This window comes from Pollachius pollachius, assembly GCF_949987615.1.
Source record: "Pollachius pollachius genome assembly, chromosome: 19".
Classification (NCBI taxonomy): domain Eukaryota; kingdom Metazoa; phylum Chordata; class Actinopteri; order Gadiformes; family Gadidae; genus Pollachius; species Pollachius pollachius.
The window spans coordinates 13,855,515-13,873,773 of NC_136952.1; the positions used below are offsets into that span (position 1 = coordinate 13,855,515).

The window sequence follows — 18,259 nt, forward strand, 5'->3', positions numbered from 1 at the left end:
TGACCAAAATATGTTGTTTTCTGTCGATTAGCAACTATAGACATTTTCTTGATTATATCAAACACAATAAGGCACGATTTATTTCAAACAAGCATAAAACATCACAAAAACAACAACACATTTCGCTCAGAACAAGGTAATTGCAGTGGTGCTCTTTCATGCAGAGACGCCACAGGCTTGTTTCAAAAGCAAAACCGAAGGACATTTATACTCGGTCATCCCGCAGACACTTTCATCCAGAGATGACTGCAATGACGCTGAGATCAGTCAAGGCAGGTAATTGGGTCCATCCTTCTGTCACATGCCTGTATTTTCTCAGAGAGTTGTGTTTTACAATTGAGTCGATTCTCCTGTCACGTGCCTGTATTGCCTCAGTGTTGTGTCTTACACATTGCTGCTCCTATCAGGTCTCTCGTGTTAACGAGGTGCCAAAAACACCCCCCCCCTCCCCCTGTTGAAATGTTTCTGTTTGGGACTCCAAAAGGGTTGGTAAACATTTCTATGGTATTTTTGACAAATTATATAAGGTTGTTAAACGGGGTAAATTATATAAGACACAATGAGTCTACTATTTTCAGCGCTAAACGTTTTGTCACAGTGGTGGTTTTCCATTGGCTGCTCACCCTGGCAAGAGTGAGCGAGACGTGGGTTCGGATCAAGTCTGACCACGCCCATCTCACCTGCCCCTATGGAACCTAATGGGTCTGTTTCTTCTAAAGGTTTGTGGCTGTCATGACTGGGTTCCCATTTGTTTTACTCAAGGATGGAGTTCTCCTGCTAATATGGAAGGACCCCCCATTTAAACTTAAAGAAGAATAAGTAGGAGAAGAAGACGAAGACGAAGAAGAAGAAGAAGAAGAAGAAGAAGAAGAAGAAGAAGAAGAAGAAGAAGAAGAAGAAGAAGAAGAAGAAGAAGAAGAAGAAGAAGAAGAAGAAGAAGCGAACATGGACTCACTGGTCACGGCGAGGTAGGTGTTGGTCTGGACCTCTCCGGCCGGATTCCTGGCGAAGCACTGGAACATGCCGGTGTCGTCGGGCAGGAGACCATTGACCTGCAGGCTCCCGCCCACCAGAACCCGGTACCTGGGCATCTTCACCGGGCTGATGGGCACCGCGTCCTTGTACCACACCATGTCTGGAGACGGCACTCCTGAAGAACACAGAGCAGAGCTGTGTCCATCTCTCGATGTGCCTGTTTATTATCTCTGTCTACGTGTCTCTCATCTCTGTCTGTGAGTCTGTCTGTGTGTCTCATCTCTCTATCTGTGTGTCTCTCATCTCACTGTCTGTGTGTCTCTCATCTCTCTGTCTGTGAGTCTATCTGTGTGTCTCATCTCTCTGTCTGTGTGTCTCTCATCTCACTGTCTGTGTGTCTCTCATCTCTCTGTCTGTGTGTCTCTCATCTCTCTGTCTGTGAATCTATCTGTGTGTCTCATCTCTCTGTCTGTGTGTCTCTCATCTCTCTGTCTGTGTGTCTCTCATCTCTCTGTCTGTGAGTCTATCTGTGTCTCTCATCTCTATCTGTGTGTCTCTCATCTCTCTGTCTGTGTGTCTCTCATCTCTCTGTCTGTGAATCTATCTGTGTGTCTCATCTCTCTGTCTGTGTGTCTCTCATCTCTCTGTCTGTGTCTCTCTTATCTCTCTGTCTGTGTCTCTCATCTCTCTGTCTGTGTGTCTCTCATCTCTCTGTCTGTGAGTCTATCTGTGTCTCTCATCTCTCTATCTGTGTGTCTCTCATCTCTCTGTCTGTGTGTCTCTCATCTCTCTGTCTGTGTGTCTTTGTGTCTGTCTGTGTATCTGTCATCCCTCTGTGTGTCTCTCATCTCTCTCTCTCTCTGTCTATCATCTCTCTGTCTGTGTGTCAATAGGTGTTTGATGATCTATCCGGTCTGTCTACCGGCTGTGTGTCTCTATGTACAGACTGTATATTGCCATCTATCTATAATAGATAGATAGATGGAAAGAGACTTTAATCCCAAAGGAAATGAAGGACAGAGTTACCGGCTAGGCTGCCACTCGCCTGAGCGCCGGAAATGGATACAGAATTTATATGTTTATAATATCTGTACATCCAGTTTGAAGATTTAATCATTATTTTCTAATCAATATTTTGTCCTGCATTAAAATTTGGTTCATGTACAACCCCTTCTTTCCACATTAAAGAGTGTTTTTCACAGTGATTATACCTGGTCTCTGTTCAACTTACTATGTCGGATGGATTACCCTAATGATTTTCTGGAAATGCTATACTCTCCTCAATGCGGCTCATTGACCCTGCCCCTATTATATAAACACACACACACACACACACACACACACACACACACACACACACACACACACACAGACACACTCACATTCACTCAAATAAACAGACAGACGAAGACACACACACACTCCCATAAACAAACCCGCACACACAAACAGACACACACGCAGGCACATGGACACAGTCACTGACACAGAGGCACACACATATACACAAACACACACAAAACGCACACATACACACTCACTGACACACACAGACACACACACACACACCTACACACACACACACACACACACACACATGCACACACACACATGTACGTACAAACTCACACAACGCAGGCCTTACCTCGAGCTTGGCAGGGGATGTCAACCACTTTCTCCATCTCGGCGGTGATGTGTCTCTCCGGCTCCTTCACAAACTGCGGAGGCTCTGATTGGTGGAGACGGGGCCGCGGAGGGAACGGGCAGGAAGAGACGGGCAGCGTCATATCAGTAACAGGATTACAGTAACACGATGATGCGATCGATGGGCACTCTAATACGCTTTGTATGGATACAAAAAGGCCTATTTGTACACTGACGATAACATCAGCCGGTGGATAATGCGAAAAGGAAATTGGCATGGGAGGGGATTATTCGGGAGAGTGATAGGAGAGCTTTTTGTTTTTCTGACGCGAAGAGGTGGAAGTGACCCATTTTTCTCGTGTTCGGCAATCGAAGTGACGTCCCAAACGTGGGACTGAACACAAAGAGGCGCAGTTGCTGCCTTGATACACACGTTGCGTTTCGTCCCCCCACACCGCCGTTCATTTGTAAACGGCGACAAACTGTTTGCCTTTGACGGCGAAGCCCTCGAGGTCAGCGACTATGTCTGAGCAGGCTCTCATCAAAGACGCATGTGAGAACACCTGGTGTTTGAAACACATTCGTCCCTTTGAAAACTTCAAAGACTTTCAGCCACATAAAATAAAAGTGACCGAAGCAATCCTATTCAACTTTTCCCTCACTTCCTCTCCCTTTGGATTTCCAGTCAATGACAACCTTCCCTTTTCCTTCTCCTCCCTTTGCCTCACATCCGCGGATATGACTTCCACCGTAGTACACATCACAGTGCCCAACAACGTAATGAAAATGCCTCTTAGCCGTGAAACGATTCATCAGAGTGTTTTCCTATCTTCTTTTTCCACATTAGTCTGCGAGGTCTGGGATTGCCGCAAATACTTAGCCACTGATATATTACAGATATACATTAAAGGTTGCATATATCACAGTAGCAGATCCCAAGTTGGCTTCGTGTGATTGCCAACAAGATATTCAATTTGCGCACATCATTGCTACAGTTCAGCAGCCTCACCCCGAGGAGCCAGCGGCTGGGCGATTTCACAGCGCCGCCCGAATGCTGTGTCAAATTTTTATTTTGGTCGTCATATATTGTTCAGTGCAAAGTGATGCCATCTGGGTGCTCCAATGAGTGCACTTTGATGACGCTCCACAAAAGTTTTGGGGCTGCCTGAGTCAAGTCTGTGTTCCTGTGAACTACGTTTCCCCCCCCCCCCCCCGGTATTTCACTGCAAATGAAAACAACTCTGCTCTGTTTTTTAAATGGTGGCATAATTAAAGGTAATCTGTGGAAGGAAGTCAAAGGAAAACACACAACAGATGCACTTTCTACTCAAAAGACCCAAGAGAATGTTAATTGCAAGCACCTCTGGTTCAATGTATTCCGAAGTATACGTCTGTACGTCTATTCATGTCATGTTAATGTCATGCGCTCCTTTTGCTGGCATAAAGGACGTGACATGTTGATGGTGAAATCATTGAGTTAAAATGATCTACAGCTTCTGACAGATGGCAGGACTATCATGCATCACTTTTCTATCCGTCAAAGCGCGATCCGTCACAGAGATTGTGTAAGTGTTAGCCGTGACGCAATCCTACGTGACTGTTTAGTGAATTGGCACATGTATCCAACCAGACAGGAAGTGATTTCAGATAAATGTCATTAAGGAACAGCTATGTATGTTGTATGTTGCACGTCCTGGCACTTAATATACAGACTTATTGTATGATGTACCCCCTGGCACTTAAAAATAGTACTGTCGATAGTGCATTGTGTATACGGAGGATGGGTTAACCTAGCGATTGTAAGTGCTTGGCATTTGCTCAATGAATATCTGTACTGTACCAGCAGCGATACATTGTTTTTCTTTCTTCTGACAAATGTACTTATTGAAGACGCTTTGGATAAAAGCTTCTGCTAAATGCCCTCAATGTAAATGTAAATGGTAAAAAAAAAATGGCAGGTGTATAAAGGCACCCTGGCACCTGTCATTTGACCACACCCAATCTCAAAATGACCACGCCCTTCTCATTTTCCATGCCCTATCGCACAATGACCATGCCTCTTCTCACCGACCACCCCCCCTCAAATGGGCCATGCCTTCTCTCGATAAACAGCACCCACTCCCACCAACCACACTCCCACTCTCATCGGCCTCGCCTAGTCTCACTGACCAAATCCCCCTATCACCAATGACCCCGCCCCTGACCTCAATGGCCACGCCCCGATCTAAATGACCCCACCCCCTCTCTGAAAGGCCCCACCCCTCTATTGATGAACACGCCCTATATCTCAATGACCCAACCCCCTCTCTCAATGACCCTGCCACATCTCTCTGTGACATCGCCCCCCTCTCTCAATGACCCTGCCACATCTCTCTGTGACCACGCCCCCCTCTTCCAATGACCCTGCCCCAATCTCTCAGTGACCACGCCCCCCTCTCTCAATGACCCTGCCACATCTCTCTGTGACATCGCCCCCCTCTCTCAATGACCCTGCCACATCTCTCTGTGACCACGCCCCCCTCTTCCAATGACCCTGCCCCAATCTCTCAGTGACCACGCCCCCCTCTTCCAATGACCCTGCCCCAATCTCTCAGTGACCACGCCCCCCTCTTCCAATGACCCTGCCCCCTCTCTCTGTGACCACGCCCCCCTCTTCCAATGACCCTGCCCCATCTCTCAGTGACCACGCCCCCCTCTTCCAATGACCCTGCCCCCTCTCTCTGTGACCACGCCCCCCTCTCTCAATGACCCTGCCCCCTCTCTCTGTGACATCGCCCCCCTCTCTCAATGACCCTGCCCCCTCTCTCTGTGACCACGCCCCCCTCTTCCAATGACCCTGCCCCCATCTCTCAGTGACCACGCCCCCCTCTTCCAATGACCCTGCCCCAATCTCTCAGTGACCACGCCCCCCTCTTCCAATGACCCTGCCCCCTCTCTCTGTGACCACGCCCCCCTCTTCCAATGACCCTGCCCCATCTCTCAGTGACCACGCCCCCCTCTTCCAATGACCCTGCCCCCTCTCTCTGTGACCACGCCCCCCTCTCTCAATGACCCTGCCCCCTCTCTCTGTGACCACGCCCCCCTCTTCCAATGACCCTGCCCCCATCTCTCAGTGACCACGCCCCCCTCTTCCAATGACCCTGCCCCCATCTCTCAGTGACCACGCCCCCCTCTTCCAATGACCCTGCCCCCTCTCTCTGTGACCACGCCCCCCTCTTCCAATGACCCTGCCCCCATCTCTCAGTGACCACGCCCCCTCTTCCAATGACCCTGCCCCCATCTCTCAGTGACCACGCCCCCCTCTTCCAATGACCCTGCCCTCATCTCTCAGTGACGGCGCCCCCCACGGCCCTCCCTCCCTACCGAGCACGTGCAGGAAGGCGCCGGAGCTGACAGAGGGCACGCTGCTGCTCCTCAGCGTGGCCTCGCACTCGTAGAATCCTGCGTCGCTCGCCACCGGGCTCAGCACCGTCAGACGCCGGTTGTAGTCGCTCAGGCCCGAGGTCACCAGTACGCCGTTCCTCCGCCACGAGATGCCCAGTTTGATGAGCGGCCTGTGAGGTGATAGAGGGGGAAACAGTGAGACACATGCCGGAGGAGCATGGGTGTTAGTGTTCCGAGGGTTGGGTGTTCGAATCCCACTTCGGCCGCCAGTGTTGGGTAATATAATTAATAATACATTGTTTTTACAGCACTATTGATATCAGAAGGTTCAAACTGCTTAACAGATAATAATCGAGTTGATAAATCGTATAATCACCTAAAATACAATGCATGTAAAAACAGCAGTGACACCTCTGAACCAAATAGGATAAAAATATGTCTCAGAAACCATTAGAACCCTAATACATGCAAATTCATGTACGGGTGTTGTTGCAAGTATTCATGCCAAAAGTGAGCCGGTTTTCCTAGGTATTCATGGTGTTTGCTGTTCTTCTTTTTGGAGGAGGAGAGGTGTGGATACATATTATGCGAATTGAATAAATAAACACATTTAATGCTCTACTTTTCGGTTGAGGAAAAAAAGCCACTGAAATGTCGTCCCACAGGCTGGGAAAACACTCAAGTGGAACCAAAGGCAGAGGGAGTTTTTATTTCCCCTTCCGTTACTAGAGAAAGCACATGGAAACCCACGGCATGAGATATGAACTAGGTCGTATGATGTAAATGGTGTTGTTTGGTGAGGGGGTGGGATAGAGCTGTCCCAGTACAGGTGGGGTAAGGGACAGGTAGGTTAGGGGACAGGTGGGGTAGGGGACAGGTGGGGTAGGGGACAGGTGGGGTAGGGTAAGGGTGGGGTAGGGGACAGGTGGGGTAGGGTAAGGGTGGGGTAGGGGACAGGTGGGGTAGGGTACGGGTGGGGTAGGGTAAGGGTGGGGTAGGGTACAGCTAGGGTACGGTAGGGGGCAACAGAAGTAGGGTAACACAGCGTTTGGGTACCACAGGGTTCAGGTGGAGCATGGGTGCTTACCTGGCGTTGGCCACACACTCCATGGTGACCTCCGAGGTCCCGGTGACCACGCTGGTGTTCCTGGGAGGGATGATGATGGTGGGGGCAATTGGGTCTGCTGGACCACCCACATCTAAACACACACAAGCACGCACACACACACACACACACACACACACACACACACACACACACACACACACACACACACACACACACACACACACACACACACACACACACAAACAAGTCATTTAATTCATCCACAGACATGTACTGGGTTCAGCATATAATTGAACTTTAACTCAATGCCATGTCATTTTGTCCCAAAACCAGTGTGGGAAATACGGGGGGGGGGGGGCTTTTGGAGCGCCGAGCCCCACTGATTGACACTTGAGACCCCCTGAAAGCCTCAACTGCATGATTTTGGGGGCATCTGGAAAAATCGTTAAAGACAGGCAGAAGAAGAAATTCATAAAATGGCGAAGAGCCTCTGTGGTGTCGTAGTATTTTCTAAAAATGACAGCAAGAAGAGTAAAGATAACAATGTTAACTGTGATCGATGACCATCACCATACACCGTCTTCCCACAATCTTCTTCTGCCCTTCTTAACACAGATCTACATTGCTGTCTTCAGTGCTTCCTAGTTGCCTTACAAAACAAGCCAACATCACAGAACCCAACGTCGGTATAAACTGCGCAGCGGACTTGGGCTCTGGAGCCCTTCCATTCTGGAAATAATTACTTATACGGATTCAGTAGTTTGCTGCAAAAATGGCAAAAAGAGAACAAAAGTCATTATTAAGATAATTTAGGATCCAAAAAGGCCAAATAATCGTAACTAGGGGCATGCCCGTAGCCAGCAATGAGTTCCCAGAGGTCTGGACCGAAAAATGGAAACTAAATACAAGTGTATAAAAGATCAGCGGATGAGGACCTCTCCAATATGAGATCATTAATTCAGTTTAGACCTGTTACCTTTGTTCTGCCGGCAGCGCTACGGCGATTCACATTGGGTATTTCAGACATTGCCCAGGACGCACCACATCTAATACATAAGCTGTATAATTAGCAATACACTCATCTTACCGTATCTAGAACAAGAAATGATTATTCTGTATTACAAAAATAAATAATATTGCACAGTTTGAAAAGCACTACACTCAAAAGAGTACAGGGTGTACTTTGCATCCTACTTTCTTTTAGCGACATCTAATCTAACTAATTAGAGGATTCGCTGTCTTCAGTCGGTCCGTCTGTCTGTTCTCGACAACCGTTCATCCGATCGACTTCAGAATTGGCGGGTGTATTGCTGAGGACCCCAATGAAGTGAAGCAATCTGCCCGTTCCGAAACCGGCAGGGTTTTCAAACGGGCACCGCACTAGTTGTTTTAATTCTCAACAGTAGTGGAGTGGATTCCAATGAAATTGGAAAAACGACGGTTGCTTACGGCGACCACCTGCTCAGGAACCGAGCTGAACGCAACAGGACAGCTCCGGTTCCCCGCAATAAGATGTGCACTGTGTCATGCGGAACGGTATGAGAAATGGAAAACACACCGGCCGGGATACCTGTGTGCGCGTAACGAGTGTGTGCGTAGGCACAAGTGTGTGCCTGTGTGTGTGTGAATGGGGTGCGCGGCTGCTGTCGCCACGGGAACAGCCTATGGCAGGTACGAAGGCGGCTTGAGAGGCATCACGTCTCTGATAAACACACATTGATCCATCAATCCCCCACCCCTGTCCGGGAGGAGGGTGCACACATCCCCCCAGGAGCGTGCACGGCTTGCGTGTGTCAGAGGAAGGGCTTTGAAAGGCTGTCATGGCTCTATCTGGGTAATTCTGGACCTTTGGACACGCCATGCAGACACACGTGCACATGCATGCAAGGAGGCAACAAGAAACACACGTACAAGCACACAGACACACGCACACACAAGTGCAAAAACATGCATGTTCACACAGCTATACACTGTACTATAAACTTCATTGACACATACACAAACACAGACCCACACACACATGCAGATACACACATAAGTACAAAAAAAATGCATGCTCACACACACACACAATCAAGTACAAACACCTGCATGTTCACACAGATATACACACAAACTAAAAAAAAATCATGTTCACACATTTATACACACGTACCTACATACACACACACACACACAAAAACACCCACATACATAACACTCACAATACAAAAGAGGCTAAATTCTACCTTGCACCGACTGAAAAACAATCCTATATCGCTCTGCATAACATATGCATGCATACTCAAAAACAAACTGCCATGCAGTGGGAAAAGTCACTCTGCAAGACAGGGGAATTGAGGGGAAAGAAATCCGACACAACAAATACACAAATACACTAGAATAGGAACAGCCTTCTGTATCCTGGCAGGAAGTGTATTATTTTGTATTTTTAATCCAATCCATTCAAACCCTTTATACATTTAAATGTCGCTTCACTGCGAAGGTAAAAGCCCATTGCAGAGTGTTCTTCATATTCTCTCATTTCCTATTCTCCTCCCCCCGTCGTGGTGATGCCTCTTTATCTGTCCCCCACCTCTAAGGCCCTGGTCGCGGGCCCCTCGGTTGTGTCTGGTGGGGCGGGGAGCGGCGCTCGCTCCTTTACATAAACATCCACACACACGGGGCGCATGGAGTGAATGCATACGATTAGACTACTAGGAGGCAGCGACGCACGGGCATAAACGGGCCGCTCACTGTGTGTGTGTGTGTGTGTGTGTGTGTGTGTTTGTTTGCCGAACAAGCTGATTAATTCACGGCATCGGTCCCTGAGTGTGTGTGTTAGATATGGGTGCACAATGCTAATTTACCTAAGGGACGTGTGCGGCTGCATTTATATATGAACTGTATACATGCATTTGTGTATGTGTTAGTGTGTGTGATGTGTATGGGTGTGTGTGTATGGGTGTAGGTGTTTTGGTGTGTGTGTGTGTGTGTATGGATGTGTGTGTGTGTGTGTGTGTGTGCTATTGCTTCAGGTCTAGCATTATCAACGGGGCCTCGAATATTTGAGCCGGTACCTGTGCTTTTTCTCAGTCAATTTCACACTAATACCCCTATTGAGCATTGCACAATATTGACTCTGTTTAGTTTGCAGTCGTAATTCACTCTGCTGAACTACTTTGCCAGCTGCAATTTCCAATTGTATAATAGAGTAATAGAGTCTCTTAGTTCAAAGTGGGAGCAGTTCATGATATTATTGATAACTATTGAAAACGAGCTCATCGCTGGCATTGCCCCTATGTCTGTCTGTCTGTATTGCACATATATAATTGAATGATTTTACTGGTTAATGATTTCCTTGCAAAAGCAGACTAGTTTGTTGATATTCCAGCCGAGACGTCGTGCATAATCCATGCACTTAACACGGATCATGGCCTTAAAAAATCTCCCCAGCAACACAAACCAAACCAATTCGCTTTAACAAAGTTACCCAGATCAAATCATGATTAGCTGTGACCTAATCCAACCTATACACAACAGCGACCATAGCCATAACCATGACCATACACAATAGCCATAGCGTGTATGTTTCTTTATTAATTCCCATGTGTGGTGCATCTGCGCTACTCACTCTCCACGGACAAGGTGATGGGCTGGCTGGTCTTGTTCTCGCCGTTCTTGTCGTTGACCGCCTGGACGTAGTAGCGCCCGGCGTCGGGCGCCACGGTGGACAGGATGACCAGCGTGTTCTCCAGTGTGATGGCGCTGGGGACAGGAGGACACGGGAACGCACACTCAGGTTTCCTCTTCACATATAGACGGGCGTTTTTCATGCTATTTGGTTTCGTTTTATCGACGTTTGCAGAGGTCAGTGAGTCAAGGGAAATCAGAGAGAAAGTAAGAGAAGAAGCATTCAAAATGAAATGTAATGGGCATAGGAAGCATAGTGCACAATGTCGTTCTTATTAATTCACATAGGCGCAGAGTGGATACACAGGACATACACACTTTAAGTTAAGTATGGTGTCAGATTACAGCACACGGTACATGAATTCAAAAACCCATATTTGTAAGTCTTTGGAAGTCCAGTTGCACGATTCAAACGCAAACACCCTTTAAGCAATCAATACAAAAGCAGTGCCTCCATGTTCCACATGAAATAAAATGTGTTTAAAGAAAACCTTCACTGTTCTCCCCCTCCCCGGTCTCTATGTAGTACGTGTTTTCATGTGTAGAGCCGCTCTAATCACAACAAAACAAGTCAACGTTGTAATGCTCTGCCATCGACTCGCTCTCCTGGCCGAGCTGAAGGCATTAGATATTTTCAGGCAGTAATTGTGCAATTCAAGTGACGGTGTATTGATTTACCATGTTTGAGCAAACGGGCTTGATCTTTTTTGTTAATGTGCTAAGAATGTTGACAACGCTGCTCTATCCCGCTCCTCCCTGTGGCGGGGCAGTCCACCGATATAGACGTCCAGGTTGACAACCATAAACGTTAACAGCTCGCTTGTATCCCCAGCCTATTGAGGGGCGGACGCGCTCTAATGTGTTTTGTCAAGGGGCCAGTCTGGAACAATAAAAGAATATCGTTGGGAAAAAATGTCGTCGCTTGCTGAAATGTGGCGAAAAAAAGCAGAGAGATGGCCGGAATCCATTTGCTCAGCACGTGTGTGTGTGTGTGTGTGTGTGTGTGTGTGTGTGTGTGTGTGTGTGTGTGTGTGTGTGCTTGCGCGCGTGCGTGCGTGTGGGCCAGGCAGATCAATCCCTGATACGTCTCCATTAAGTCTTTCCCTCAAATCTCACTCCTTCTCGTCTCCTTGGTGACCGGTCCTCTCTGTCTTCTCCCGTCGGCCTATCAGAGCCGCCGGACAATCAATGTGGTTTCTTATTATCAGGTGGCTCTTTGACAATCCCAGGAGGAAGATGGCTGATTCTCCAAGGAGCTCCGCGCCCACACGTTCCCTCTGCTTCTCCCCTTCCTTCTTGCATAATTTCTTTCTTTGTAGCTTTGTTTCTTTCTTTATTCTTTATCTTTATTCAATCTTATTGTACACCCCCCCCCCCCCCCCCCCCACACACACACACACACACACCATTATCTTCTTCTCTGTTGCAGATACTGCATGCTGATGTAGTCCCATGGAAGTGCTATTTAGTATTCTGTCCTGAAACGGACAATGTTACAAGTGCTCCGTGTGGAAACAACCTTCTTTGAATGAAGGGAGCAAAATGTAATCATATATATAGTATATTTATATATATATATATATATATATATATATATATAAATAAAATAATAAAATAGAGTGTGACAAACAGCTGTTTACACGCAGTGAAAACACATCCTGAAGTTCTTAACATTTATACATTTATTTCATTCGGAGAAAACAAGTTATTCAAACGAGAAAAGAGAAATCTGAAAAATGAAAAAAAACATTTTTATACTTGTGCATCATAAAAACTGATGCACTCACAAGAAAAAACGTGCTTCTTCCAAGCCTTTAGAGAGTGAAAGAGTCTGCCTACAGCGAGGCCCCGAGTGCTGACGCAAAACGGCTCGCTCTGGAGATGAAATGCGGCGCAGCGCTCAGTTTAACAAATCAATTGCTGCCGCACTCTCAGCGCTATCTCGGCCTGAGTGTCTTTTTGACTTTTCATTTAATCAATGTCAATGACCTCCCTCGATCGACAGCCCTAAACTTTATCCGGCAAAATCAAAAAATAGCATCCCCCGAAACCCACTTGAATGGAATGAAATACAAATATATAAATAAAAAACCCACAATGTTTGATCTATCAATGGTGGAGTCATGCCGAGGCATTGACACGTGAAGTCAACACATTCACTTTTCCCTTGAATACGTTAGCCCGACACTAGCATCGTGGCTAACCAAAAAGGTCAGTACATCAGCCCAGCCCGGCTTCCTCTTGCTGTGAGCGCCGACGTTGACTTACTGGGTCGCCGATCCTCGGACTGATTGATTTTCAAATATGTCTGAGGCAGGCCTGGGATGGGGGCTCATTTGGGATTCTTCCTGCAAGGCACTGGCAGAAAACAGTTCTTCTGAAGGGGGCTGGCAGGCCTCAATGGCTGTGGCTTATGATCTGCTGTAAATATTTAATACTAGCTCGCCGACACGTTGACATCCGGGACGCCCGGCCATGAATTATGGATCTCTCTCAGGGACGCCTGGCCGGGGCACGGAGTGTTGGAGCCACTAAATGAAATCCAGGTGATTCCGGGGAGATTTTCTCACTTTTTTTTTTTTTTTTTTTTCAAAAGGAGAGAGCAGAGTTCAACTGGGTTCAACTTCTTGAGCTCTCGCCCCTTCTGATAGACCAACGACAGTTGTGGCTAAACTTTGAGATAAATGCTAAGCTAACGATGCCCAGGATCTACTAAAATGACTCGCTGACCATCTAGATTCATCTCTGGTTTTCAGTGGTATGAAAAGATGCAGACTCTTCACACGCACACGCATTACACACAGTTTACCATTACTCATGGACTTCAATAACACCCCCTACTTGTTCCTCTTGCTGAACTTCTAATGAAGCTTGGTTCAGTGGTGAGCCAAAAGTTACGTTTCCACTATGAGCCATGTACAGTCCATCTAAACTCTTATCCACTGATTAATCTTCCTCAAACACAAGCTAGGGGCGTTCAAAACCAAATGCGCAGCGAAAATGTTAAATTAGGCTAATTATCCTCCATCTCAGTATATCAAGGGACAACGCAGATAGATGGACTTGATAACTGAGAACGAGGATGCTGAGTCTCCATTTATCTCTTAATGTGATTTCTAAGAAAGTTTGTACACTTCTTTAAAGGTCCCATGGCATGCTACTTTATGGATGCTTATATATACGTATAGGTGTTAGTGGTCCCTTAATTCAGTATTTGAAGACGTTCGAGAAATTCAGCCTTGGTGCACAATTACAGCCACTATGAGCTAGTCCCTCAATGAGCTTTCTACAAATTTATTTTTAGAGGCGGGTCAAGGTGGAGGGTGGGGGTGTGGCCCTGAGCAGCTTGCGGCCACGGTACCATGCGCCCGTGTTTACAGTGGATGTATCACAATGGCGAGGTGCACACAGCTTTTAACCGTGTTCTGTAAATATTCTAGAACACTCCTGGTGCTCCTGGAGCTCTATATCTAAATAATATCATATTATACATAGATATCTATATCATATAATATATATTATCGAGGCCAAAAGCTGTGTGCGCCTCCAGACGTTCTCCGACGTCTCTGGTATTTCCACTTCCACATCAATCTGAAGTAGACTGAACCACGACATGGAGGAGAAAGGGATTGTTGCCCGCGATTGTTGACCGCAATTGTCTCCCGCCGGAGCCCCAGTGTCCGCTGCCGAGGCAGCACCGTCTCTAGAGCGGGCAGCAGGGCTCCAACGGGAGAGAATCGCGGGCAAGAATCACTTTCTCCTCCATGTTGCAGTTCATATACTTCAGGGACTCAAAGCCAAAGTTCCTTTCCCCCAATTCCTTCTCAACCATGGCTGAGATAACCCCCACTCCGAGTCTCGGTGTGGAAATACAAGAGACGTCAGAGAACCTGAGGTGTCATGCGTCATAACACCAACAGCAGAATGGTTATCCAAATAACAAAGAAGTGTACAACAGTAGTAGCTCATTGTCTCATTGGCGGGCCAAATTCTCTGGGCGGGCAGAGCAGAGAAGGGCAGGTAACCTGGCCCCTTATGACGACATATGGGGTCAAATTCGAAATTGGAGCGTCTGAGCTTAAATTTTCAAAGGCAGAGCAGGATATTTAGTGCTTGTTTTACACCTAACGCAATTTCTAGCTACTGGGAGACCATAGGCAGGCTAGGGGAACTCATATTAATGTTAGAAAACCTCATAAAGTGACATTTTAATGCCATGGGACCTTTAAACAACTTCTCCCTTAGTTTTCATAATTGAACTCGATATTTTCTTGTCTCTCAGACTATGTCATCAACAGCTGTCACTGCGTTATTGTAACGGCGGCTTAGCACGTGGGCTTGTCGAGATGTGCAGATTAATGAACCAAAGGACTAAAGACACCGGAACCAATATTTCTGACTCATTTGTCTGAAGATATTATTTCTGCCCCCTCTACGTCTTTAAACTCTGAATGAACCCTGTTGTCCACACCTAAGCTAGTTGCCTGCTTAAGCTAGCTGCTTTCTGGTGTGAGGTGTTATTCACGATTTAATTGAAGAGGTACATTATTGGAGTTACAGATTGATCCAAGTTGAAAATGTTCAGTTATGCTTCAGTTTTTAATAGTAAAATCGTGGATTTGACTATACATTGCAATTATTCTTTTTTTCAAAAGAAAGTGCTATTTTATGCAGGTAGTCCAATAAACATTCTTTCAATTATTAATTATTAATTAATACATTATTTGATATTGCTCATATAACCATCTTCACCCACTGCAGTGTGACCCTTTGCATGACATTGACGTTTTTTGACATAAAATGCCGGTGTATAATCCGCACTTAAAACTAGGTGTCCATTTTTGTGGAAAGTATCTTTGAAGCTATAAAGGTCACGAGAAAAATGTTTTTTTTTTAACCACCACAGAAGGAATCTTAGAACAGCCATATTATTTGGATTGTGTGAGTTTGACTGCGTGTTTCAGCAGCCTCACTTGGCCCGAGACAGACTGATTAGAGTCTGGGCGGGTGAGGCTGCATACCTGTTGTGCGTTGAGCAAACAATAAACCAGCCTTCACCCCGCGTACTGAAGGAGAGCTCTGTCATTTCGGCAGCGAACACCTACTCTTCTGGTAACATTGTGCTAATAAAATGGCCTTAACAACATCTACCTGGGTCCTGGCCTTCGTCTGAGCCCGGTAATGCCACCGAGGTGGTGTGTGGCAGCTGCCACCTTGCCTTCCTCTGGGTATAGTGAGCTGGAGACAGGGTGTGACAACTCAAGTACGCTTTGGCATTCCCTCTGTTTTGTTTACATCACATTGAAGGTTGCAGACGAGACTACTGACTCATCCATGAGGATTAATGCTTGGATATCAATACTACATGAATTTGGGACTTGGCCGAATAATCATAATCTTCGCCTGTATTGCGCCAGTCGAAATCGAAATGTCATCCACGCACGCTGTGGAATTCTTCTTCTTTTTCTTCTTCACAATTACTGCAACCTACAGTACCGGAGTATGTAGAACAGGATCTAGTCACTGTGAAATCTCAGGACAACAAACTGCTCTATTCACACACGGGCTCAATGGGACAAAACATTTATACATTACACATAGGGAGCAGGCAGAGAACCATCGGTTTTATGTCAGTTTCGGGCCGGTTTGTGAAAGAGGCACATGTCTATTATATTTTAGATACTTATCTTACGACAACCTAAACGCTAACTATAATGTTACCATGGTAACATTATAACATTATAATTATAACAGACACATTTGTAATGTGGTTTGATTATGGGAGAGCCTGCCAGAAAAAAAGTGAATCAATCTAACAAAAGTGCTTGAATATGTATTCCGAAAATATGTGGGCATAGCAAGAAATCTGCAATTAGGGTTGGCAGCGATGATGGAGATCTGTAAATAAACTGTGATTTGTGCCCGTTTACCAATAAGTTACTGCTGAAGCACCAGCTGTGTGCTTACGCTACAAGTCTGTAGTTCACAGTTGAGCGTCTTATAAAACAAAGTGTTGGAAGAGCTATGGGGCCTACTACTGCACGCACACACACACACACACACACACACACACACACACACAAACACACAGGCACACACACACGCACACACACAGGCACATACACTCACACGCACACATGTGTACGCGACTACGCGTACGTGGTATACACACACACACACACGATACACACGCACACACACACACACACACACACACACACACACGTACGTGGTACACACGGGGTGATGAAATTGAGTTTGTCAGGTTCGTTCTCCTCCACTGGAGCCATGCGGCGCCTAACCTCCGCCCAGCCAGTCTACAGACCTTCATTACCCCCCTACAAATGGCAGTGGTGGGCTGCCGGGCCGGGCCGGGCCCCCCCCCCCCCGCCAGCCCTCTACCCAGGAGACCAGAGATATCGCTGGGATCAAGTGGCTCTCGGGAGAAGGCGGGGGAGGGAGGCAACGTCACCCCCGTGGCCGCAGCCTGCGGTCGCATAGCAGAGACACGCAGACAAGAGGAAAGGGTGAAATGAAGAAAAAAACGAACGCAGAGGGAAAGAAGAGAATATAGATAGGTGACCAGAGGAGGAGAGAGAGAGAGAGAGAGAGAGAGAGAGAGAGAGAGAGAGAAAGAGAGAGAGAGGGAGAGAGAGAGAGAGGGAGAGAGAGAGAGAGGGAGAGAGAGAGGGAGAGAGAGAGAGAGGGAGAGAGAGAGAGGAGAGAGAGAGAGAGGGAGAGAGAGAGAGAGAGGGAGAGAGAGAGAGAAAGAGAGAGAGAGAGAGAGGGAGAGAGAGAGAGAGAGAGAGAGAGAGGGAGAGAGAGAGAGAGAGAGAGAGAGAGAGAGAGGGAGAGAGAGAGAGAGAGAAAGAGAGAGAGAGAGAGAGAGAGAGAGAGAGAGAGAGAGAGAGAGAGAGAGAGAGAGAGAGAGAGAGAGAGAGAGAGAGAGAGAGAGAGTTCAAACAGCGACCAGCTCGCCTGCTGTGTGGCGGGCTGCTCAGCAGACCCGGGGGAGAGAGCCAAGATGGAGGGCAGGGACAGAAGAGAGGAGAGGTGACAAGGAAGTGTTGCTCATGAGAACAGCACTTCTTTCCTCACTGGGGGAATGAACTGACGATTTTGTTGCTCAGGGCTGGGCCTCTGTTTGCTGCGACGGGATCGCTTTAATGTTCTTCAGAGAAGTGCCACCGGCAAAAAGGAAAAAGAAACATGGCCTTTCTTCTAGCGCTTTAGCAAGCCTGAGTAGATGAACTGGCAAGCCTTTTTTTTTATCAGAACTGAAATCAAGTTATTAATAAAGCATTGTAATTGAGGAAATGCCACAATTTTTTCGCAAACTTTGAAGTCTTATGCCTCGACGCATAAACAACTATAAATCAGTAGTTAATCCTGTGAACTCGGTGTCGGCACAAGCACACATCGCCCGCTAAATGTATTGATTGCATTAAAGATAAATAGCATTGAAATCTCTCTTGGCCTGCTCTGTAAACAGTATTCCACAGCAACCAACCTTTT

General features: G+C 46.8%; 1 protein-coding gene across 1 annotated transcript in view; it reads right to left on the reverse strand.

Annotated features, from left to right (window-relative positions):
• The window catches only part of LOC307090513 (protein sidekick-2-like), a 281,140-nt gene that overhangs the window by 62,844 nt on the left and 200,037 nt on the right, over positions 1-18,259 (reverse strand). The window contains 5 exon segments of the mRNA XM_079757197.1: positions 956-1,150; positions 2,621-2,704; positions 5,983-6,173; positions 7,091-7,202; positions 10,686-10,819. Coding sequence (XP_079613323.1) covers positions 956-1,150; positions 2,621-2,704; positions 5,983-6,173; positions 7,091-7,202; positions 10,686-10,819 — 716 coding nt within the window.